This window comes from Melitaea cinxia, chromosome 20 (assembly GCF_905220565.1).
Source record: "Melitaea cinxia chromosome 20, ilMelCinx1.1, whole genome shotgun sequence".
NCBI lineage: Eukaryota > Metazoa > Arthropoda > Insecta > Lepidoptera > Nymphalidae > Melitaea > Melitaea cinxia.
In genome coordinates, this window is record NC_059413.1 from 7,201,846 (window position 1) to 7,227,378 (window position 25,533).

The window sequence follows — 25,533 nt, forward strand, 5'->3', positions numbered from 1 at the left end:
ATACGTAAGAGATATAAGAATTATAGCAAATACTATTGATTGAATTTTTTTCCCTTTTAAACTCATTTTATTCACAAAAAAAAATGTCAATTCAATTGAGAAGAATATTTTCTTACTAATTTGTTGACAATAATATAAACATATTTTTTAATTTTTTAATCTTTATGATATGACAACTAATTTGTTACTTATTATGTCCATAGTGTAATTTAATTTTGCTTGAAATATACAGTAAATTAAAAAGTAAATAAGGTCGAGTTTGTGCTGTAAGTATCACTATTAAAAATATGATAAATTTACAATGTTCTATAATATAGAAAAAAATGAATCAATAGATATACTATAAAAAATTTAAAAGTCTATTCTTATCCTATTTGAAATTAGCAGTCGTATATATATTGTCACATAAAGCGTAATTATAGTACACATTATTATTGTATATCATATAACAAGCAATACAATTTTGGCGTATTTAATACTGGATATGAAGTTAAAAATACTTATAAATACTTGTAGATCAAACTATTTCTACATATGACATAATATTGTCATTTTAAATAAAGTATTATTATCAGATCAAAATACATTAATTTATAACTCAAAATGTAACTTAAATGTTACTAAACTAACTTACTAAGTAGTAAAAATTCATATTAATGAATGTTATAAATGATAACCTATTTTTGCTTGTCCGTCTGTCTTAACAAGGGCAGATAATGGTTAGTGATAAATGATAAACAGCAATTTCAATGTATGTTTTAGATTTACATCAATACGTCCTATGCATAAAGTCAATATATAAAGTTTATTTGTAAAGAGACTGTGTCATTTGAACTATTTTATACCATACTATATATCCTTCAAATAAAAACATATGTATTTTTTGAATCTGTTCAATTATTGTTGTACAAAATGTTATTCATTAAGGTAGATCATAAGAATGGGAAAAATGTTTTCCCAGTCAGTACCATTAAAAATTATAACACTGTATTTTGCTAATATGTATTTTTAGTTATTTATTTTACAAGGAAACAAGTAGTTACATCCTACCCTCTTATCTGCACCTGTTTTTCAATCCTTCAATCATCTTCAATCATCTCGATTAAAATATAGAAGTAAATACTTGCAGATTAATATTTTAACCTGCACAATTTGAATAATTTATATCTTAACAATGTTGTATATTAAGATAAACAGTGTCACCAAACACTCATATTACATTATAGTATAAAATACATTAGATATTAGTGTCAATTCTGATGTACAAGTCACTAAATAAACTTTCTAGTACAATTTAGTCTTTCCATAAAACAGTCCACTTCCTACATAAATGCATATGCAAAAATGTAATGGTAGCAAACATTATATTTTTGTTCAAGTCATTACATTAGAATTGACACCTATATTCAATACAAATTATCAGTCTGTCCTCGACTCAACAAGCTACCATTCCAGCATCCATCAAAGCATCTTGATAAAGCGTTCGACATAACTTCATAGCACCAATAATACAAAATTAAACTATTGTAATCGAAGCTTGTTTTATAGTAGACTTACATTAAGCGGTGGGTTATTTGTGTGTAATATTAATTATTAGAATGTTATTGGAAGAGAGCTCTAGGCCTTTTCTTGGCCAGTAGGTGCCAGGATTGAGTAACACCTTTACGTCTCTTAGGTGATATTCTGAAACATACATAGACATTTTCAATGAAAGAATTATCATATAGTTTTTTTCTCTTGGAAGTCTAAAACTTCATTTCATGCTCTGTAATGAAACTATGTAATAGGAACTCTTGAATGCCATGGGACAAATTCTAAAATACATATATAGCCAAAATAATAAAGATCTAGATATAATTGTAATGTTAATCCTTTTTATGCGAAGATTATTGTTTGGGGAGGTGAGAATTTTACAGGCTATTTTACAGCAATATTATTATACAAATAAAAATTAAGTAAGTAAATATTACCCGTGCTCTGGCGTGTCAGGCATGTAAGGTGACATCCTAAAATCACGACTGTGAGGTGTTTCGATGCCAAATGGACTGTAGAGCTTTGTGGGACTCCTGCCTAGTACCTGAAAATTTTGTGAGTGACTAATAAGTAGAATAATCTCTTTAAATTTTATTACAAATTATCTTTTAATTTGAGAACAGGTTTTAATGAGCAAAGTAAATAATTAATAAATAAATAAACGACAGCCCCCACTACTATTTACTCCTGCGTCGGGGGTCCAAAAACACATACAATACTCAAGCTCAAACGCCTAGACCAAGGCAATGTCAAACATCTGTATTGCCAATATGTTATCCAGTGCAATAGCCATGAGCCAGAGCAGAGACCATTACGCCAAAACGTATAATACATAATCAAGTCATTAAATATAAGTTTTAACGAGGCTAGATCTAACAAAGTTTTTACAGAATGAAATTGTAGTCTATTATATCCAGATTTACTGAAGTAAAAGTTGTTTTTAAGTTTATTAAGCTTTATTTAAATTTATTTCTTCACGGCCATATAGATGTTTCTCGTGGTCTGGGCGTTGTGTGTGTATTGCGTGTGTGGGACCCTCAACACAGGAGAAAATCCTTGTTGATTGTGAAGCATTTACTATTAATTTATAATCTCCATTGGCTATATAGATGTTTGGTGTGGTCTGAGTGTTGGTGCTTGTGTATTGTGTATGTTTCTAGACCCCCCGACACGAAATAAAATCCATTTAAATATTTGTACAAGATATAAGAATAATATTGAGACAAAAAAAAAGGTTTTTACCTGTTTCTTCTTGTTAACCGGAGTTGATGGTATATGACACGGAGATATAGCCTCTGTCAGCCTATGTCTACGTCTTCCACCAAGTCTAAAATGCTATAATTAATGTTTGTTATTTTAATTTCTACTAATAAGGAATATTATTTAAACTAAATTTAAATTACAACCGTTATCATTATTTTCTATGTATGTTGTTAAGCAAGATGTTTGTTTGATATTACTTAAGCAGTCTATTATATAAATAGAAAAGTACTGAAAACAAAAAAAACATTAAAGATCATCGTGTACATTAAATATAAAAGAATAAAAATGTTACCTGTGACAGATTACCGAACGTATTTCGAACGCTCTTAAATGTCCTTGATATTTTTTCAGCCCCAGATTGCAAGGCACGACGTGAATTAGCAAAAGATTTGCCTTTAAATAAATTCTTATTATAACATCCTTCAATATTTTTAAGGCTATCTCTCGCTGGCGAATCAATACCGGAGTCGTTCACAAAGGGATCCTTCATTTTGATGATAAAAAATGACGCACTATGTAAATAACTATCACAATGTCTTAATAATACCGATTATTTTAATTTTACTTGTAAAAACAGCTCATTTTAATACATTATTGTAGATATTAGATGATGAAAGTAAATCGGGCACGCCGTCGTTTTCGTTTTTCCGTTTTCGGTCGTTATTTTTTTTTTGTTTATCATCGACAGAGTTGCCACTCTTTATGTTTTTGTCTTTGCTAGTTGGCTTAATATAAGTATGTCCCAATAAGTCAAAAACAAAAAATCGAGTAAATACAATTTTAATTTATAAAATATAAATTACTTTTATATTATATAATATATCATCTTTTCCACGCCATAACAAATTCTTATTACCATATTGTTTTGTTATTACAGCTGTCATAATTATGTCGTTTTATTTATTGGTATTATAAATATCATTTAAAATAGATATTGTTACATAATGATTCAAAACCTGAAAACTACAAAACATTCTGTGTAAAGTATATATGGACAATTTTGTCAAGTAATATATCGTATTTTTGTTATAGTAACGTAGCTAAATAAACATCTAAAATCAAAAAATCAATAGATATCTATATTTTATAATATAGATCATATCAGTATTTAATTTGTTTTATTTCGTATTTTTTAATTTGTATACTTATCATCACTACATAGTATAAAACAAAGTCGCTTCTTTCTAAAAATCTTTAAAACTACGCAACGGATTTTGATGCGGTTTTTATTAATAGATAGTGATTAAAGAGGAAGGTTTATATATATGTATAATAACATCCATTAAATAGTGGAAAAATACTGTTATTTTAGAGGTTTCTAATGTCGTAAATAATTACATTTTTTCCGCTTACATTGCAAACACAGGCTGAACCCTACGAGATTTATCAAATTATGTACTAAGTATTGTACATATTGAAAAGGTCTACAGAAAACTCCACCATGGTATATGTCTATCTCTTATGGATATCCCACAATAACATTTTTTTGTCATTTACTTTTTACGACAAATAATGGCTAATTTTCGAAGCGATTTTAACCAATCCTTATCTAATTAAATACATTAAATACATTGTTCATTTAATATAGATCTTTATGGCCCTTTGAAGCATATGATTTAAATATTTTCGAAGATATTACAGATTTAAAAATTGCGGTACGTAACGTTTGCGGCGGTTCCGGCCGGCCGGGGCGACGGGAGCGTGTCTATATGTATAGTATAAAAAGTAATTAAGTAAAAATGTAGTGTATCAATTATGAAAGATAGCAGGAAATCTTCATGGTTTAGGGAAAGAAGAATTGTTTTACTCTAAAGTTAACGCGTTCGGGCCACGGGCAGTAATGAATAAATCAAAACTACTCGATCGATTTTAATCATTTTCTCAGTGAATGACATAGGCTTATATATATTTTATACTCGTGCGAAGACGGAGCGGGCCGTTAGTATATAATTTTTTCTTTTTGAAATTGAAAATTCAAGTACCGGAATGACACGGATATATTACCTACTATGAGTGACGATCGCTATCAGGTGTACATGATAACAACCGGGACCGACGGTTTTACGTGCTCACCGAGGCACGCTGGGGAGACCCACAAGGACTGCACTAACATCTAAAGCACGGCACACATCTGCATGGCCAATACAAATGTTTGTTATGTGCGAACCTGCAACCATCAACGCAACAGCCAGTGCTGTGACCGTTGCGCCAACGCGTCGTCATTAAATCGGTAAATCTTGTTTTGGAAATTATTATAAAAAAATATGAACTTTTAAAAATATATATATACTTAGATACGAATTAGATGCGTAGATAAAAGGATCCCGATAATAGTTTTTTCTCACAAAAGGAACTTGAAAAAAAGGAAAAAAAGCAAACTGAAGAAACATCTGGATTCGAACTAGGGTTTTCTGTTGTTTTTTTGCCCAATTTCCCACCTGAACTATTATAACTCTTATCGCATATCGCTATATCGCATTCTAATGATATTGTAGCAGTTTTTCATTGCCTAAAAACAACTGTAAATCTGTTAGATTGAAAACCTGAGAAAGATTTCGAAAAGTGCCTAACAAGGGTCGGGTCTAAAAATACCAAAAGATATAGAGAAAAAGATAAAGGAAATAAATAAGCTGTTATATCTAAATTTATTAATTAACATTATTCTTTACAACACAGTGAATGTATAACAATTATATTAGCCTCGTTGGTGCATGTAATAATCAATAACAGTTGAAAATGCAGCAAAACCCGCAGCTCCGAATATGCCAGCCTTCAAACCACCTGAAAAAAAGAATAGAAAAACTTACAGAGACAGGGCAGGCAATGTAATCTTTTCTTAACCCCTGACGTAAAAAGAGAGGTGTTATAAGTTTTCTACCAATGTTTATCTATAGCATCCTCTATCAGATTTTGACTAGCCCCTTGGCGCAGTTTGTAGTGGCCCTGCTTTCTGTTCAACGGCTTGCAGAAAAGAAAGTCGGATAACTACAAACTGCGCCAACGTGCTAGTCAATTTATTATTTCAATGTCTAACCAATTCTAAGTTATATGAATTTAACTTCGAATAAATTAGAAACAGTTTTTAGGTAAATTTTTATTGCAGGAGAACTCATTTACGGGTGATATCCAGGACGCCCGAGTAGGCAGTCCTAGACCGTATGTCGGCTTCAGCACTTGGGGGTGCAATACCGACCAAACCCCTGCGGGAGCCTTCAGCCGCTTTAATTGGAGGGTCCCGGATCTGCAGGCAACAGGATCCCTCCAGCGACCGGCTGGCCTCAGTGCCAAAGGCCAGACTTTTTCTCCATGAGGACTGTCCGGCTCACCTCTGAACAATCCCGACAAAGCCATGTCTAGCAGGACCGGGTTCCCATTCCAGCCCCACCACGAGCACAGGAGTGTTACTGGAGGCGCATTCGCTGAATAGTTTACTTCAGCACTAGAGATACGTGAGTACTAGAGATGCTTGATATGTTCTGGTACCAGTTGGTTGATTCTAGGTTTAGTTTTTACTAAAGCTATTATCAGATCTTAACTAATCACTTTATGTGTTATTGGGTTGTTTATGCATTACTACGATCAACTTAACAACATTTGAAATTTTAAGTGAAGTAGGGCACAGGAAGAAATATTTTGGTCAAATTTGGAGCAGCCCAACAGGGGAACTACATCAACCTTCCAGAACATCACGTTATGCAATACTGCTCAAGTAGCACTGTGTCTCATTAGTGAATAAGGTAGCTATAGCTCCTGGGAAGGATAATAATAATAATAATAAATACTGTTTATTGTACACCACAAAGAAACATTACAACAAAAGTGATACATGAAAAGAAAGATGTACAAAGGCGGTCTTATCGCTAAGAGCGATTTCTTCCAGACAACCTTGGAGCATAGGACACAGCGAAGAAAAAGAGAAGTGGTAGTGAAGTGTACAAACAGTTGATAAAGAATTGGCATAAAGTTAACAAGCAGTATAATATTAACAGAAGTAAATATATACATATACACAAACATATACACACAGTTAACATATACATATATGCAAATAAATATGTACATATATACTACATAAACAAAATACTACGTAATATATATATTTATGGAGCTGATAATGATACTTATGAGGTATTTAGTCACACAACAGTCAAGGATCACAAGTAGTCAGTAACATGCTTGCAATGCAACTAGTCATGCTGATATCTATAGACTATGGTATCTGCTTTTGTATCCGTATCTATTTGTCTTTGTAGATAAAAAAAAATCTCGATACCTCTTAATCCTATGAGTCCACCAGTTACTCCACCTGCATATGTGCCATTTTTCCAATCTGATTTTCCCCTAGCGCTTTCTATGCAACATTCAACTCCAGAGAAAACTGCACCTAACATGGCAAAGTTCTTAGCATAACTTAACATAGAATTCTTCATTTCTCGTAATATTTCCCTTGCAGTCTGATTTTGCTGTGCCATTGGGTCTGTCATGTTGGGCATTAGTGATGATGTGAATAAACCGACTGCCGCACCGAGACCATAACCTGAAATAAGACAATGTAGTCTTATATTTTATTTGTTTACATTTGCTTTAAAATTGTGTACATTTTTTTTACTATGTACTACACAAGATAATTTTTTATGTCAAAAAGTTTGATGTGGTTAGTATGGTGGTTATTACAATGGTTACAACAAGTTGGTGAGTGGTCACATCACTTTCTAATGCAACTGGCCATTGTAATGGCAAAAAAAAGTTAGATCTTCACATATGACAAATATGTGTATAAGCAATTAAGATTTTTGTCATCTGGATGCTTGTTATAATTTTGTGATTCTGAATACTTGAAAATTCACATTTTTCTAAAGGATGTTGAGTCAAAGGCTCAACATCTTTAGAAGATCTAGGTTATAAGGCTATCAAACGACAAGGCTATAAAACGACACATTGACTCGTAACAGCAAACTGGAGCTGGAAATAATGTAAATCTATTTTGACGAAGCTGACCAATGTTATTGTGACGCCTAGTTTACAATAATTTAACAGTACAACTTACCAATAATACAACTAGTCAACGACTTGAACGGGCAGCTTTCAACTGTGGCTTCAATCATTTTCTCTTCATTAGTTTTAATAATAACAGGACCCAGCACTCGCGGTATAATTATATTTTCACGATATCTGTATACATTGCCTACCAAATACTTCGCTAGCGAATCATAGTCATTTTTTTCTGTGAATTTAACTAGATCGGGGTCGACTGGAGGTTTTCTATATTCTGTCATATTATATTCTATTGTTTTTAAAAACTTTTTATTTTTATTATGGTTATTTTTCGTTTCTTCAAATCTTCACTTCAGTCTTCAGCTATGGCTGTAAACAGCTGATAATGACATTGGTAGTTACGTTTAGAAAAGGCAACGAATTTATGAAAAACAACAAAGTATACCTACCTTAAGCCTACATTTTGTATTGTCTCCTTTATTTTTATATTTATAATTAATTTAGTAACATCAATTTTAATTATTTTTTAAATATGGTTTATCGATAAATACCACAAATACTTAAAACCTAAATTTGTATTAGTACAAATTTAAGAACTGAAAACTCGAAAAAGTACAAATGTCAGAAGCATGTGCGTTTTTTTGTTGTTATTTTTCTTATTCTAATATATAAACATGATTTAGTGAAACATTTAAATAAGGAAATAAGCTATAAAAAATTGTTAAAAATGTCGGATTCATCAGAAGACGAGGATCTTTCTCGTTTTAGAGACGCAGTGGATACAACATTTACAAAATTAATACACGAATCTAGGGGTAAAATATCGACAGTCCAAAAACGTGGGGTTTTATTCCTTTTTTTTTTTACACAAATACGCTTAATAACATAATAATAGGAACCGTGTCCATACAAATATCAGATCTTTGAATTTTGTTTAATTTTTTTTTATTTATATTTTTTCTAGAAAAACCTCGTTCCGAAAGGTATTTAGACGTTGCAACTCACTACAACGATATAAAAGTTCCTGTAGAAATTCAAAAACGTATCGGAGCTAAAATATCGGATATTATACATAAAAATATAGAGTTTGTCGAAGTTATTGATAAGTGTTTCAAGTAAGTAAATACTCTTCTGGATAAAAAAATGGCTTTGTTTTTTTGATTTAATGCATATAATATCTCCTGATCCTGGGAAAATCACGTACTAATTTTTTTTTTACGATTGGTTCGTTATTTTTATTGTGAAAAAGTAATTAATAAAATTCTTTAGCCCTCTTGTCACCAGTGGAGGCAATAAGGCGAGGAGTTATCTCATTTAATTTTTTTTAGCACTGCTACTCCAAGGTCCAGGTGTTTCGACCGCAAACGGCACAAAGATGTAATTTGGAATTAGTGACGAATATTTGTGCCGTTTAGTCGTTTCAGCTTTTTCTGCTGCAGCTCCCGCTTTTAAGGCTGTTTGACATGAGACTGAGCAAGTGCGTCAACCTAGGTTGCGTCCCACAAAAGAGCCCGTCCCTTTTCCCAGGGAACCAACGTCAATCCCTCAGGTCTCTTGCTATCATTGCGACTGATTCCAATAGGCTCGATAAGAGCAGGAACGTCGATGGTGGCAAGAGTTTTTTTTTATGGTATCATTTAGGGAACCGTGGCGGGAAAACCTACCTGAACTCTTGTTACAGGAAAGGCCGTGTAGTCCGAAAGAATCAACCTCTTTTCTGCACGGACATCTGTGTTCAAAGTACAGTGGAGTCCCAACCGGAGACCGAGAGCAATTCTAAAACTTTCATTGTGTCCCAAGATTTTTTGATGGCATTGTGTGTAACCAGTGACCTGACTCTTTATTTGACACAGCTAAAAGCCTGGCACGGTTTTTGTCACTTGTAAGATTTTGCATTAAACTTATATTAGTATTGTGAACTATTGGCATATCCCAAAGTTTTTGTTTTGTAACGTCCTTCGGGATATCGCCATTAGGACACATTAACTTCCATTTTTCTCTCGCATCTGTAGCATCTGTAATTTGGACTGAATTAGATTTAAAAATATCAGAACATAAACCTTGATACTATGCACAGAAGCAAGAAATGCAGGAAGAGCGGCACTAGAAATTTTTCTCACGCCGATGCCACCATCTCTAATTGGTAAAGTAGCTTGGGTCCATGAATTTTCATCAAAAGATAAAGTTAGAATTTTTTCTAATGAATTTTTTAAAGTGGCATCAAGTTTTTCGGTCATTGCAGGAAATTTCCAAATTGGACTTCCGCGTAAAATATATATTAATTTTGGGACAAATACACAATATTTTAATATAGTTGTGGCGACATCTATCACGCGAAATACGAACGATTACAAACTACGTAATTAGAGAAAACTGACGTATGCTACATCGCGCTATCAGAGTTTTCAAAGTGATTAAGTATATATACAAGATCCCGACAACAACCGTTGAGGCCAGTAGCCCGCCAGACACAACACCCGTCTGGCCGGAGGATCCTCCCTTTTCGATGGCCGACGTGATTCTTCACACCACGTTCCTCCACACTACCAAATAGTGTAGGCAATATGAGAATTCAGAGTGCCCAATTTGTCAGTGTTTTCAACGAATATTTTAATTTTATTATCCAAAATTGGCTGTATGCCTTCATCAAAAAGTGGTGCACCTAGAAGACAAAGTGTACTTCTTTGAAGTATTTTTGAATTAGGAGCAATTTTATTAAATGATTCCTTTGCCAAATTAATTTTGGAAAGTGATAGAAGATCTGTGAAAAAAATTTCACATTTTGAAAGATTTAATTTGAGACCAATTTTATCAAACTCGTTTTTAATTTTAATTAAGTCTTCAACGACGTCGTCCACTCCTATGGTTCCATCATCTAGGTACCATATGTTCAATTTTGATTTTAAATTTGAGATACATTTGTGGATACCTAGACTAGAAAGAGCCGGACGGACCTAGTAAGTCTCCTTGCTGAACGCCGAACCTGCTGAACATTAGAAAAAATTGTATTTTCGCCAAAAAGTAGTTTAGATGGTGAACTGTAACATTGCCAAACAAGGATAAATTTCAGGAAGATGTAATGAAACTTCGTTAAGCAAGGTTGCTCCGTCTAAAGAATTAAAAGCATTCTTTATATCAACTTTCAACAGAACTTCAGCCTCATTACTGTTTAAAAAAGTACGAGCCGCGTGAACTGCTGCTTCACAGCCTCCTTTGCTTCCAAAGTCCAATTGTATTGGTTGAAATTTTGTCTTCAGGTTGGAGACTATGTGTCTACATGCCATTTTAGACGTCAGACGGTGAAATGTGGTCCCAATAGCAATTGGACGGATACTACCGTCTTTTTTGTTATAGGCACATAGTCTTGCACCGTAAATATGAAACAAAAAAGATGAAGATACCTTGCCAGATAACATAAAATTACAAAGATTGGATATGTCATTCAAGAGAGCCCTGCCAGCGTCACCGGCTGAGACACTCACGAGATCTTTAAGATGTCTATGTCGCTAGCAGAGCCACTTGTGGACGACGTAATTGCAGCATAGGTGTCTTCATCTTTAACCTGTAAAACATTATTGAAAATAGGTGGACTTGGGAGCAAGGACGCCGGATTGCTTGATGGATGCTTTTCGCGTAAGGCTTCTAGCGTTTTCTAGAGAATTCTCTTCTTCTTCTTCTTCTTCTTCTTCTGCTGCTTCTTCTTCTTCTTCTTCTTCTTCTTCTTCTTCTTCTTCTTCTTTTAGTTTTTATTTCAGATAGTCAGTTTGTTCTGGAACGGCTCGTAGACTTAAGTTTAATTCATTATTTTGTTTGGGACGATTTGGCTGACCCTTTCTCTGTTAATGCGTGTGGTTTCTGGTGTTTATGTAGGCAAACGCTTCCGTTCGTCATGACTTTTCTCTTGCTTGTTTTTCTTAATTATGAGTTCATGATGTCGGATGAGGACTAAGTCTCTCTAAGTTCTTCTTTTCTTTCTCTAACTCTTTCTTTCTTTTAACTCCTTCCTAAACTGCAGAACATCCTTTAGAAAATCTTCTGTGGTAATATTTTTTGGAAAATGTTTGTTGTTCTGTAGATTTGCAAGTCTCCTGCAAGATGTTGACCATATATAAAGTGTGTTCATTATAACGAATGCGGATATAATGGTTTTTAACATTCTAGCTCCGTAAAAATTTCTAGTATTCGGTATAAAAAAAAATTTGAGTTTTGAATTTTTCTTAAGGTATTGGGTCTACATTTTTTGATTAATAAAGAAGAATCATTTACTTCATTTAGGACATTGAATTTCACCAACGTAAATACATCCATCACATTACAGTATTTAAAAATATCACTTTCATTCAAGCTACTTTTATTTCTAAATTTTGGGATAATGCTTTTAATAGACGTATCTGTAAAGCATAAATATTATTTAAAAGTGTTTATAGATCCTACCGTAGCTACTTAGTCCATAACCGATAACAGATTGAGAGAGGGCATGTTTCAATAAACACAATCTGCTAAGTAGAGATCTTGATTAAGAGCAGACGAGGTCTATAGTACCTATATTAATTATTTCAGAAAACGCAAAGTCAAAGGAGGTGTTAAGCTGTTTGGTGATTCTGTAGACTTTTTATCATGTGAAGACGACAAAGATTTATTGACATGTATACATAATAAAAAGTCTAAAGAAATAAAGAATGCTAATGTAAGGCGGAAAATTGACGACGTTGAGGAGTTAAATGAAAAAGGTTAGTGTTTAAATTAAGTTTTTATTTTATTTTAAGTAACATAGTTACCACCGATCCAAATCTTCGTACATATCTAAAATAATCAAAAAATAAAAACGAAATCTCAAATATCAAATATTATATATTCAATATTAATTTTTGTTTAGATTTCTACGCTATATTTTCTAAATCTTAATTTATTTTTCTTACAGATAAAATAAGTGCCGTAGTCGTAAACGGTGAAACAGTTTTAGAGGGAGAAAAAAGTTGGAGGTCACGCAGGAAACAAAAGATATTTGAATATAAATTAATAGGGAAAAATCAAAATAAACTTATTATTGAAGATAAAAACAGTTAGAAATTAATACTAAATATATACTTTTCCACTAAATTCTTAACTTTAATTTTTATCGTTTAAGCGAAAATTATAGTCCAAGCTATATTTCAATACTGCAATAATTAGAAAGCTTTCAGTTACGTTGTAGGTATAGCCTTACCTCTTATACAAAAAGCGTTGAGGTTTAATCGCAATTCTCCTCCACTGTGTCAGCAAACACTTAACCTCACAATGTTTGAAAATTTTAAAATAAAACAAAAGTTTCATGTTAACAAAATATATATTTACAATAAGTTTCTAAAAATAATACATATCATTTATCACAATAAACTGCTTTTCAAATTATTCACTACGAAAGTGTGTATTTTTCAAATATGTGGTTTTATAAATCAGATTCAGATACAGTTCATAAATGAACATTTAGTTAAATTATAATAAATATATAATAACTAAAAATGTAACAAACTAAATTTAAATTAAACAACCTTACTTGTACATTCAATGCTTAAACTAAAGGAACGGAAGAGCATATAATTAGGAAAAAAATTAGAAACTGAATGTTGCTAATTCAACATTTTAAATCATTAAAAGATTACTTAAATCATTCTCATCCAACCAACAAAGATTAATAAAATATAACAATAAATTAGTTCTCTTTTTTTATTCATAAAAATCCTTTCATAGAATTGTTGTCAAATATAATAATTAATTTTATAATTTAATATTATTCTTTTGCAAATATTAATAAAGTAATTATGACATTCTGTTAGATTAGCAAAATCTATTTTTTGTAGGTTACTTACATTAAAAGAATATTTTTATACATGATTCCCAATTTAATTTTGAATTATTAATAAATTATTGATATTATTAAACTGTACGAAAATATTTTATTGCTGTTTAATAATAATTTTAAAAATATAAACCAATAAAAGGGCATTTTTCAAGCCTCTTGTTTCGTTTACATTTTTAAATTTATTTTATATCGTCATAATGATCTGTAGCAATAAGATAGATCTCAATGATAACACAAATAATATGTCCTTGAAATACAACAAATTTAGTCATAGTTGGAAAATTTTAACAAAATATTAGATACATTCAAAATAAGTATACAAATACATAATTATACAGAGTAACACATAGGTTTTTTATTATCTATAAAAGAAAGGAAGCTTTATTTATAGAGAAAAAAAATAACAAGAAAAGAATACACATTTTATTTTCCGACGGCTATTATATTGATAAGACACAACCCAGTTTGTAAATTGATAGACATAGTTAATAAAAAAAGTTCAAGTCGATTGTTAATTTTTCATAATTTTTCCTATTAAATGGTCGCTTTAAATTTTTTACTATGGCTTGTGTAAAGGAAGGACTTTCTTGTTTACGTACTTTAACAATAATAAAAATAGTTACCTAATAAATAATAATTATTTGTTCTCAAGCAAAAAAAAAAAAAAAAAAACGAAGAAGTGATACTTCTGGAAAGTCGTAGGAAGGTAGGTCGTTGCAATTTTTCTATTGACGATGATCACAGTCTCGTGAAAAAGGTCGTAAGCGCCTGCAAAACGCGTCGCTTACGCGTTTTGAGCACTAATGTATTCTATTTCATTCTCTTCTATACATTTGTGTTTTTCTTTCTTTATCATTATAATTAGAATGAATGTACGAATGTAGTAGATTAATGGTTCAGGTTTTATCACTAAAATGGGATATAACCCAACACAATCGACTTAGTCGATGTACCTTTTCATGCCTTTTTTTTAAGCATATCATTTGAACCGTTCGTTAAAACATAAAATGTAACTTCTATAAGACTAAGTAACGATTTGTTTGTGTTTGTTTGTATCTGTAGCGTAACTGTTGAAGGGAGAAAGAGTAAGGATGTTTACCGTAAACTCGTAACTTTGATCTCCCTAGAAAACTGACCAACATTTAAAAATTTAAACAAATAATATAAACAGAATGAAGGGTCCCACTTTTTGATTGTAATAGTACAGCAATAGTTGTCGCCCCTAACATAAATCCGTAGCTACGTCAATGTTACGTCAAGCGTCTTCCGTCGATAACAAATTGGTAAGTGCTTATAACAATATTGTCTTTTGATTCAAGTTAGTCTATTTATTTTATAGCCTGGCGTTTTCACTTCTTCCGCGTCTTGGTTCGTCGTGTGTGTATGCTCTGTTGTCAAGGCCACTTGGCTTGTTCTCTGTTTCCTCAGGTCTCTCAATAGGGCCGTCCATTAAAAACATAGTCAGGAAGAACATTATGCTACCTAAAATAGTAAAAATTTAAAAAAAGCATTGATATTATATCTGAATAGTTATTATATAAAAAGGACACCTACACAATTTCTGTTTTAAGAGGAAATGTAACGTATAGGCCAATTACGTAGATAAGTTATTCTAAACTAAATATAAAAAATATTTTGACATGTTACTTTAATATCTACCAAAATTGATTAAGGTCATATTTTTATTATTTAGTCTCATTTAAAACAGATAATGTCACCGAAATTAATTATTGCTCAATATCTAAGTTTCTAGAATTAAAAATCAAGTAATTTCAGACATTTGTAAAAACTCCTCAGTCGTTTACAATTCTCTTACTAGTAAGCCCAAAATGTAATAACTGAATAAAAGTTTCCTGACCTTAATTTTTTTTTTAAATATGAGCTATTTTTTTTTCTAAATCATTAGCAGCTCATTAATAGTTTTTTAACGTTATAAATATTTATAGCAAAACTCACTGATGCCGTAGAAGCCAGCGTAGAATATCATAATGGCCTCCCTATAGCCGATAGCCTTAGAGACCGGGTCCACCAGGATGGGTAGGTTTCCACCCACATTGTTCATCACAAACAGAAACACGCCGACGGTCGTTGAGCGCACCGACAGCGGCACTATCTCTACCAGAATCGCGAACACGATTCCGAACCACATTTCAGCTGAAAATAAATTTAGTAGATGATACGAATAATTTGTGATTAGATTTTATAATCGATAAACATCATTCTTTGATTGTACTAGTACGGCCAGATTTCTGTTTACAGATTTAGTTATCGAAAAGACAGTTACACGTCGTGATCCAATCAAACCTCTTCAAATCTATTGTTAAAGCTCGACCACAAATTTGTATTTTTCTAAAATAGTATATAAAATAAAATAAAAATACATTGTGTGACTGCAAATAGCGAAACGATACGCATAATACGCGTTATTTCGTTGCACGATGGAATCGTGACTTAACTGATGTTTGAATAACTTAATAGAAGACGTGGTCAAAGATTAAGCGACACATTTTTATAATATAAAAATGAATCGCAAAAAGTGTTGGTAAGCGCTTAACTCAACAACGCCTCGACCAATTTTACAAATTCTTTTTTTTAAATATTCGTTGAAATCCAATGATGGTTTTTACGGCAAGAAAAAGTCGAATAACTTCCGGGAAAAACCCTAAAAACAGCTCTTTTCTTTTTCCCATACAAACGATTTCTAACTAAAATGTAGAGTCAATTTAAACTTATTGCTATTCAATAAATTTCATGTTAAATAATATATTAGGACGCATTTTATATAAGTTATTAATGATTAAATTGCTCTTAATCGTAGACCGTATTTTAATTTAATTTACATACAGTAATTTCACATTACCTATCATATTCTTGCGGACAACAATTAAAGCGGTTAACAATGGAAAATTCCTGTTTTTAAACTATAGCTCCTATCGGCTCCAAATTTGGTGCGAATCTCCTATACCTATGTGTTGTAGAAATTATCAATGAGCGGATTTTAGGATAACTCATTCCCAATAAGGATTGCGAGGGTGGGCGTTTACAATGAAAATTTTAACTTTATGCTATTCTGAAACTACTGAATCAATTTTTCTCAAATTTTGTACGCATCTATAATTTGGTCCAACTTGGGAGATATAGGGTAGTTTTTATCTCAATTGGACCTGGTAGGTGGCGCTGCTATCGGTATGTAACTCCGAAACTACTGAACCAATTTTTATCAAGTTTTGTAAGCATCTGTAATTTGATCTGACTTGGAGGATATGGTAGTTTTTATCTTATTTGGACCCGGTAGGTGGCGCTACTATCTGTATGTAGCTCCGCAACTACTGAACCAATTTTTATTAAATTTTTTAAGCATCTGTAATTTGGTTCAACTTGGGAGATAGGGTAGTTTTCATCTCAATTGAACTATCAAATTTCGTAGCTGTTTTCCGGGCAAGACAACGTCTGCCGGGTCCGCTAGTATGATATATAGATGGATATAGTACTTTATTAAATTTTGCTCTTATAACAAAAGTTTCTAGTTAACTTTGTTTAGGATTCAATTACGATATAGCAAGACTTGATTTGTAATTTTTAGTTTGTAAAAATTATATATCTTTCGATGGGTGAAAAGAAAATCGTAAGGAAATGTGCACCGCTTGAAAGAAACCTCAACGTGATTGATTAGCATTCAATAAATAGAATCGAAATTACAGACGATATCCAGCAGTGAGCCATTTCAGGCTGTGACAAAACACAGTTTATGTTATACACTCAGAAGGTACTTACCGAAGAAATATGAGATAGCGAGGGTTATCATTGCCCAAAGCGGACCGAACACAACTGAACCGAAGGCGGGGAGAGTGGCAATTAACTGAGATAGAGCCAGAACCAGCACTCGAGATCTTACACCCATCTTTGACACGAATCTGAAAAAGAGTGGTAATAAATAGAAGAAAATGTACTTTGTAGTTTTAATCGATTATACATTGATTGATTATACATTGTTGTTACGTTGACCATGGCGTCTGCCATTTGATAATAAAATATTGGGATTTTTAAAATGACAATCGCGATAACTCGCATGCAAACAAAAGTATTCGGTTGAGTTGTATGAACTCACTTGTCGGAGATGACACCTCCGACGACGACGCCGATGGACCCGATTCCAACAGTGACAGCGAATAACCACCAGCCGAGGTCCACGTCTGGGAAGTAGTCACGGTAGTACAGGTCCGCGTTGTACGCGAATGTCATACCACCTAACACAAAAATGAATATATAGTTATATATAGTTTAACTGAGGTAGGGCACGGCAGGAATTTCCTGCTCAAAATATGGAGCAGCCTGACTGGGATAGTACCTCGACCTTACAGAAGATCACAGCTAAATAATACTGCTCTTAAGCAGTATTGTGTTCCTGTTGGTGAGTAAGGTGACCAGAGCTCCTGGGGGGATTGAGGATTGGGTCGGCAACGCGCTTGCGATGCTTCTGGTGTTGCAGGCGTCTATAAGCTACGGTAATCTCTTACCATCAGGTTAGCCGTACACTTGTTTGCCGAACTAGTGATATAAAAAAAAAAGTACATAAAGTGGATGACTTTGTTTGTTTAGTGATTTAAAGCATATTTATCGAGGATCGTGTGAGGATTGGAGATCGTGTGTAAAATTCAGACAAGAGCGCACAGCTGTCCTTTAAGTATTATTACAAATGGATATTGTTTTTTGCAAATAGTAAACATGAATGGTAAATGTATCTTTATTTAAAACTTAAGCATTCGTGGTTAAAAAAATAATCGAAAACTTGAGTTTTCCAAGTTCTTAATAAATTTATTAACTGAGGTTAGGACACAGCAGGAAATACCCTGCTCAAAAAGTGAAGCAGCCCGACTGGGAAAGTACCTCGAGCTTACAGAAGATCACAGCTAAATAATATTGCTTTCAAGTAGTATTGTGTTCCTGTGATGAGTAAGGTGACCCGAGCTCTTGAGGGTGATTGGGGCTTGGGTCGGAAACAGGCTTACGACGTGGTGCTACAGGCGTCTACGGTACGGTAATCGCTTACTATCAGGTGAGCCGTACGTTTGTTTGCCAACATAGTTCATCATCATCATCACCAAAAAAATATTATTGTTATATAAATAGAGTTTTAGTTTCTAGATGAAAAACAAACTTATTCTACACTCACCGCAATGTCTGATAGAGGCCGCTAAGCAAAGAAGTATGATTCTCGGTTGAGCAATTACATGCCAGATGGTCACTTGAGGCATCTTCTTTCCTGCCTCTACAGTAGAGTCCCTTGCTTTGTTATTGTCAGCACCTAAAACAATTTACACTTTGAATAAAAATCGTCAAAGATTTTCAAAGCTAACTTTAAATGTAACGTATTAAAGTTAAACATTATCATTTTACTTAGTATAGCTATTATAATTGGGTACATTTAGTCGAATTTTTTCTTTAATTTTTTTTTTAAATTATTTTCGTATCTAATGAGGGAACATCAGGAAAAATTTATTTTATCGTCTTGTCTTTAAATTATGATGATTAAAGGCAACGATTTATAACATTTTTATACGCTAATGTTAAACAGAGAAAGGATTAACTTAATTTAAAGTATTTTAAATTCCTGCAATGATTTTGAAAATTCCTTATCAAAATAACTTAAATACATTGTTCTGAAGATTGTGATTAAATATTACAATAACAAAGTAGATAATAGTTGTTAATAAGTAATATTTGTTAGAATGTAGTTAAAAAAAAGCGCGTGTGTGCAATTCACACTCGGCAGAAGTGAAACTTCTGAAAAGTAGCCTACAAGAGAATTTTTCACTGAGAATATAAAATACTGTGTTATGTATTCTATATCATTCTCTTCTATACATTTGTATTTGTTTCTTTATCATGTCGCATTTTCGTTTCATCGAATTTCAAATCACAACGAAGCCATAAGAATTTCACTTCAATCAGTTAGCGGGAAATAAAACCTTTTCTTCGCATAACATTCATTTTATATAAATATTTTTGTTGAATAAAATAAATTAGAAGTTCTGAAAATAATGCGCAAAACAACCCACGCTATTCTTGTTAGTTTTAAGTCACCCGTACTACGAGTGTCCTCAAGATGCCTTACAAGAAACATCCAATATAGTACGCCATTATACGCAGAGGGTATGTCTAAAAATAGAAGTCTATACCCATACAGGATTTCATTATTCCGTGTTTATTGATATAAAACTACTTTGACGGGACTTGCTTTTTTTTAAAAGTGAGATCTATTCTTTTATTTTTAAAAATAATTCTTCTCTAATACAACGTTCAGTGTATTCGTGGGTTCCATTGTGGTTGGTGGGCAATACTGATGTTTTTGTTTCGTTTACGTGTTTTTCTGATCTCTAGCAGAATCCTCATCCGACTGGAGGGCATTGAACATGAGAAGGTTTTTAAAAGAAACTGCTTAGGTACGTAAGTCCGCGCGGCTATATGTAAGTATTCTTCAAACTATAAAATAAAATTTTAGCATCCTGTTTCTTGATGCATTTTTGGATAGTTAAATTTCGTATACCTATTATGCTACGCTTGAGCCTGTAACATTTCACTGCTGGACATAGGGCTCTTTCTCCACGTAGGAGAAGGTTTGAAGCTTAATCTACGCTGCTTCACCAAGGTTGTCAGATTATTCCCCACTATGAATAACGATCGCTATCAGGTTTACATGATAACAACCGGGACCGACAGCTTAACGTAATCTTCGAGGCACAGTGGAGAGACTCACAAGAACTAACAATCAGACCGGAAATAAATATTTGTATAAATACAAATATCCACTCCAAGCGGGAATCGAACCCGCGACTGCCGGTATTTAGGCGCCCCTGACACGGCACACGCACCATTACACCAAAGCGGTCGTATCGGGTATGTGTACGTATGGTATGTTAATTTATAATTACCTTCTTCTCCAATAGTAGTTCTAGCTGGTTCGCGAAGAGTTAAGAAGGTAAGGGCAGATATGACCAATCCGATGATACCCGCGCCGTAGTAGCAGACACGCCAACTCTATAGACATAATAATTGTTTAATATTAGCCAAAATTTTCTAATGAAAAGAATATGAGAATTATAACTATCTCTAAGAGAAAACCACTAACGGCGTGAAGTCATGATGTGTGAACTGAGGTAGGGCAGGACATGCCCTGATTATATTAATACAGATTTTAAGCAGTGTTGTGTTCCTACGGTGAGAAAGGAGACTAGAGTTCTTGGGGTATTGGGGGTAGCGTCGGCTTCTGGTGTTGCAGGCCTCTATAAGCTACGGCAATCGTTTACCAACAGGTGAGCCGTATACTTGTTTGCTGAACTAGTAGTATTAAAAAATGTATGATTTCAGTTTCAGAGAATGTTTTAAAAAACAGTTATTAGACAGTTATTATCAGTTCAAATGGTATTTTTATAATCTCTTGGGTATTTATATATAGCATGTGCCTAAAAAGCAGCTTGGATTTATTTTAATAATACATATCTTATATTTATATTAATATTAATAATACAATAAAAAGTAAGAGTATGTACAAAACTTACAAGTCCCCAAGCATTGACTTCAGGGATGTATCTTCCAACGGGAAAAGCGATACCGTAACCGCCATAGATACCCCAATTGAAGATAGATAACACAAGCGCCCTCTGGTGTTCGGGAAATAGGTCAGTCAGGATACCTGTTGCAAGAGGATTGCAACCAGATTCTCCTGCCGCCATTATCATTCTCAATATTACTAGATGCCAGTACTCTTTTACTGAACCCATCAAGAGAATTGCTATCACAAACACTAATGTGCATATGCTCAGGATGCGGGCTCTGTTGAATCTAGGGACAAAGAAATGTATGCAATGTACTTTAAAAAATGATTAAGGGTCAAATAATAAAAAATTTAAAAGCTGAAGCAATTCTTTGTTCTTTTCTTATTTCTTATATTTTAAGATATGTTAAAAAAAAATATTTAACTACATTTTTGATTGTTTTTAAACAACTCAAAATTTTACCTTAATGCTGTTAGACAATAAAATGTTCATAGCATGTTGAAAAGAATCTTAAATTCATAGAATATACTAGCAATACCGGCTATAAATACTAGCAATTAGCAATTTTCCGTCTAAGTTAGCTATAATAATTAGTACGGAAACATTAAATATAAATGATGAACACGGGTGATAGAAGAAGAATAAGGGAAAAAGGGGGCTTTTACTTTTCTATGCCAAGATAAGTAAATTGTTAGAACATACTTATCAGCCGCCACACCCAGTATAACACCAACGACTGTGAACACAGCCATGAAAGCAGGACCGGCGAGGACTTGGTAGTCGATACCAAGGCCATTGTAGCCCCACTCGCAGTATCTAGTTCCGTTTAGTTCGAGTGTCTCGCATCTGAAAGAAGACGAAACATAATAGCTATGAATACTGTAATTAATTTACAATATGGGTATTTGTGCATTAAAATTGTAAAAACCCGATGACTGATTTGACTGATTTTATGAGAGCAACAAAAACCATGTGTGATTGTTCCGGAAATCTATGACACAAAGAAGAATGCTCCTTTTAGAGTTGTGATCCTGTTGGTCTAACTTAAAATTTAGTGCAGGTTTCATTTTGATACTCTGTAGATATAAAAGTGGAGTTACCGTTTGATACACTGTAGATATAGAAGTAGAAATAAAAACCATTGCTATGAAATCGTAATAAAGTTACTGATATCTTGATAATGTTACTAAGTCGATGTGTGTTTTTAACGCAGTAATCTTATAGAATTAGAACGATTTTATAAGACAAATTACCATAATTAATAATACGTTACGAACGATTTGTATTCGTCAAAGAATTATTAAAGTACTCTAATCAAATAATATGATTAGTTTATATATTATGTATCTGAAGTACAAACGCCTGTAAGATTTGTTATACTGGCAACGTTATTACTTTGCTTTCTACTATGCGAAACTATTTTCTGGTTTATTCGTCGATACAGGTATACGCTTGTTGTAATTTCAAAAGCAAATCTAAATTAAAGTTACAACAGTTAACGTATGAAAATAACAGACTATGACAATACAGTTAATTTCTATCACTGCGTGTGAAATTGAGGACCAATCCAACGTAGTGATGACGAAAGCTCCATTATTAAAAAACTAGCTTCTGCCTTTAGCTGAGGAAGCACTCAAAAGGAAAACAAATCCCGTTGTTGAATTATTCTTCACTGGTACTTTATTTCTATTGGTCTTAGCGTGATGATATACAGCCTATAGCCTTCCTCGATAAATGGGCTATTTAATACTGAATTTTTTTTTAAATTGGTCCACGAGTTCCGGATATTACCTAGTGTGTTCAAGTAAACAAACAAATTCTCAGCTTTATAATATTAGTCATCACTTCAGCCTATCGCAGTCCACTGCTGGACATAGGCCTTTCCAAGTTCGCGCTAGCCATTATGGCGCGAACTCATTTGTTTTCCCCATAGTTACCACGCTAGGCAGGTGGGTTGGTGACCGCAGGGCTGGCTTTTGCAGACGCAGCTGCCTGTCTTCAGCCTGTGCATTTCAAAGCCAGCAAATGGATGCTTATTCCTTTGACTGGAACTTTGTTATCCCTTAGTCACACCCACGGGAAGAGAGGGGGTGGCTATATTCTTTACTGCCGTAACCACAAAGCATGTTAATATAATATTAGTATAGAATTAAAAAAATTGTTTTGGTGTCTGAAAAATATAATAAGAGAGAGAGAATAAACGGCAAAAATATATTTATGTAACTGTACTAATATTTCAAAATCGAGGAGTTTATATATAATCTCGTTAATATTCTTAATACGTACGAGTATGTATAAGAATTATTTGTATATTATATTATTAAGAGAATGATTACATATACATTATTACATTATTTACTCAAAATTATCAACACAACGAACAAAAGACGTGATAGTGATAAATTACCTTGAATCGTATAAAAAGTTAATTGTCATTTTTTACGAGAACACTGATCATGCATTCATGACCAGCAATAGGTATAGGTCTAAAATAGGCGCTAGCATTTGATGGATTTTTTATGTATTACAGAGAACGTGACACGACAAAACCTACTGCTTTTAATATAAAGTGCCAATTTATTACTTAATCTATACACATAATAATAGCCGATATCTGCACGCAATAAATACATATTGTGTTTAATAAAAAACGAATTATAGGGGTCAAAACAATTATTTTCGAAATTGTTGTTTATTTGGCTGACTGTCTGTATACCTTTAATGTTTAAATAACTATGTAAGCTAGGTTTATCCTGCTGCTGCCTGTGCTTAAAAGTGTTAATAATAATTGGTACATATAATGTAGTACATAATTTTATTTATACAAAATATTATAGATATTTACAATTCACAACTTAAGAACTAAATATTTACAGATAGTTTTGGTATAAATCATGTCCGCGTGGAATTGTGCCAAGAATGCTGGCAGCATTTCCCCGTTGAATCGCTATGCCGATTCTCTGGGCAAAAAATGCACCAGCCCTCTTGTCACCAGTGGAGGCAATAAGGCGAGGTGTTATTTCATTAAAAAAAATGTAGTACAAAAGCTTAATATTATGACATTTATGCGTTTTTTTTTTTTTTTATTTAGCCGCTAAAATCCCACTACTGGCTGAGAAAAAGGGTCGAGCTTCAAAGGGTCTGAGGTTTATGATATATGAGTAAAATGAGTGTAATGAAATAGTATTTCTTGGATGTGTCAATTTAATCTTGACAATTGTCTGACCTCGAATCGGCTACCCATGGTCAAGTTCACTATGACTCGTTTCGACGTATGACTAATTTAATATTTCAATAAAACTTTATTAGTGTACTTTTATTACGACCTTGATATATTTTAATGAAAAAATATTGCTGTCATTGAGTGTTATCGTTGTTGAGTTATAAGATACATCTATATCAACAATAATGTAAGTTTTGTTTTAAATTCAAGCCAACCGACCTCGAGACTTAATTTTAAATTTTTGGCATTACCTGTTGAATAAAAATATAAGAAATGGGATAAAATTATAAAATTATGTGATGTCATGGGACACCAGGTATGAACGAAGTTCCTTTGGATAGTACAGAAGCAACACAATTAAAAAAAAAAATGTTGAATTTTTATATACGAGTATATATTATAGTTCTTGATATATTTTTTTTAATTTTGTTGGTTGGTTTTTAATTAAGTACATAAAAGTATTTAGGAAATTTAGTATATTAGAAAATAACAAATACCGTAAAATAAAATAATTCAGACAAAATAATAATAATAATAATTCAAACTATTAAGTGCAATGAAAAAACATGGCTTTATTTATTATTGTCGACAGTATAAAATTACATAAATAATTTTAAAAAAGTTTACTAGTAATATATATAGTTTTATAGTAATAATTTAAAAAAAAGTTTAAGTTTTACAAACGTCATATTATATAGTCGTGTGATTGATATTACGTCACTTCCGTTATATATTTTTCTTACGATTTTAGTATCACATTTTTTTTCAGTTCGGTCACCCAGCCAAATATCAAGCCTGCCGTAAGGAACTTCGTACCAAATGGGAAACTTTAATTATTTATAAATTTTTACTTGTTTTTTTTTTACCTGACAATTATTTATGCAATTTTAGTATTACTTAATGGACTGCTAACCTCATTAGAAATTAATTCTAAACTCATTTGAAGTTATTATTGATATTACGATTTAAATGTGCCTGTAAATTAACAGTTACTAAGTGTTTTTAAGCTTATGGAAAAATATTATAAATAAATAACTATATTCTGAAATGAAATAAAAAACCCCTAACAGTTTTGTTTTCAATGTTTAGCTTTCATATATGTCAGAACATACGGGTCTTTG

General features: G+C 32.7%; 4 protein-coding genes and 1 long non-coding RNA gene across 5 annotated transcripts in view; 2 read left to right on the forward strand and 3 right to left on the reverse strand.

Annotated features, from left to right (window-relative positions):
- Positions 1-1,117: 1,117 nt before the first annotated feature.
- Positions 1,118-3,469, reverse strand: LOC123663533. The gene is made up of 4 exons (XM_045598209.1): positions 3,089-3,469; positions 2,776-2,868; positions 1,971-2,077; positions 1,118-1,683 (listed from the first exon to the last, which is right to left on the reverse strand). The coding sequence occupies exons 1-4, from the start codon at positions 3,284-3,286 to the stop codon at positions 1,602-1,604; spliced, it is 480 nt and encodes a 159-aa protein (XP_045454165.1). The 5' UTR covers positions 3,287-3,469; the 3' UTR covers positions 1,118-1,601.
- Positions 3,470-5,422: 1,953 nt separating this feature from the next.
- Positions 5,423-8,187, reverse strand: LOC123663173 (mitochondrial import inner membrane translocase subunit Tim22). The gene is made up of 3 exons (XM_045597869.1): positions 7,844-8,187; positions 7,070-7,333; positions 5,423-5,577 (listed from the first exon to the last, which is right to left on the reverse strand). Exons 1-3 carry the CDS (start codon positions 8,070-8,072, stop codon positions 5,492-5,494), a joined length of 579 nt encoding a protein of 192 aa, XP_045453825.1. The 5' UTR covers positions 8,073-8,187; the 3' UTR covers positions 5,423-5,491.
- A 210-nt stretch (positions 8,188-8,397) lies between these two features.
- On the forward strand, positions 8,398-13,486 carry LOC123663768. Its single transcript, XM_045598435.1, has 4 exons — positions 8,398-8,630; positions 8,756-8,906; positions 12,352-12,521; positions 12,713-13,486. Exons 1-4 carry the CDS (start codon positions 8,519-8,521, stop codon positions 12,856-12,858), a joined length of 579 nt encoding a protein of 192 aa, XP_045454391.1. The 5' UTR covers positions 8,398-8,518; the 3' UTR covers positions 12,859-13,486.
- A 1,320-nt stretch (positions 13,487-14,806) lies between these two features.
- Positions 14,807-25,533, reverse strand: part of LOC123663769 (D-xylose transporter) — a 57,842-nt gene continuing 47,115 nt past the window's right edge. Inside the window, exons 4-11 of the mRNA XM_045598436.1 lie at positions 21,892-22,035; positions 21,193-21,475; positions 20,566-20,671; positions 18,807-18,938; positions 17,742-17,880; positions 17,408-17,547; positions 15,590-15,787; positions 14,807-15,115 (exon numbers count right to left, since the gene is read on the reverse strand). Of these exons, the coding sequence (XP_045454392.1) occupies positions 14,967-15,115; positions 15,590-15,787; positions 17,408-17,547; positions 17,742-17,880; positions 18,807-18,938; positions 20,566-20,671; positions 21,193-21,475; positions 21,892-22,035 (1,291 nt within the window). The 3' untranslated portion in view covers positions 14,807-14,966. The remainder of the gene's footprint in view (positions 15,116-15,589; positions 15,788-17,407; positions 17,548-17,741; positions 17,881-18,806; positions 18,939-20,565; positions 20,672-21,192; positions 21,476-21,891; positions 22,036-25,533) is intronic.
- On the forward strand, positions 18,075-20,980 carry LOC123663770. The gene is made up of 2 exons (XR_006744701.1): positions 18,075-18,156; positions 20,947-20,980. It is a non-coding gene; the product is annotated as an uncharacterized LOC123663770 (long non-coding RNA).

Bases quoted from the DNA above. Each gene is read 5' to 3' on its own strand.
- LOC123663768 (XM_045598435.1), top strand. From the start codon at position 8,519: ATGTCGGATTCATCAGAAGACGAGGATCTTTCTCGTTTTAGAGACGCA. The intron at 8,631-8,755 runs GTGGGGTTTTAT...TATTTTTTCTAG, and splicing joins AATATCGACAGTCCAAAAAC to AAAAACCTCGTTCCGAAAGG. The intron at 12,522-12,712 runs GTTAGTGTTTAA...TTTTTCTTACAG, and splicing joins TGAGGAGTTAAATGAAAAAG to ATAAAATAAGTGCCGTAGTC.
- LOC123663173 (XM_045597869.1), bottom strand. From the start codon at position 8,072: ATGACAGAATATAGAAAACCTCCAGTCGACCCCGATCTAGTTAAATTC. The intron at 7,334-7,843 runs GTAAGTTGTACT...GTCTTATTTCAG, and splicing joins GTTGACTAGTTGTATTATTG to GTTATGGTCTCGGTGCGGCA. The intron at 5,578-7,069 runs GTATCGAGATTT...TCTTTTTTTCAG, and splicing joins TGGACTCATAGGATTAAGAG to GTGGTTTGAAGGCTGGCATA.
- LOC123663533 (XM_045598209.1), bottom strand. From the start codon at position 3,286: ATGAAGGATCCCTTTGTGAACGACTCCGGTATTGATTCGCCAGCGAGA. The intron at 2,869-3,088 runs GTAACATTTTTA...CATTAATTATAG, and splicing joins CGTTCGGTAATCTGTCACAG to CATTTTAGACTTGGTGGAAG. The intron at 2,078-2,775 runs GTAAAAACCTTT...CAAAATTTTCAG, and splicing joins CGGTTAACAAGAAGAAACAG to GTACTAGGCAGGAGTCCCAC.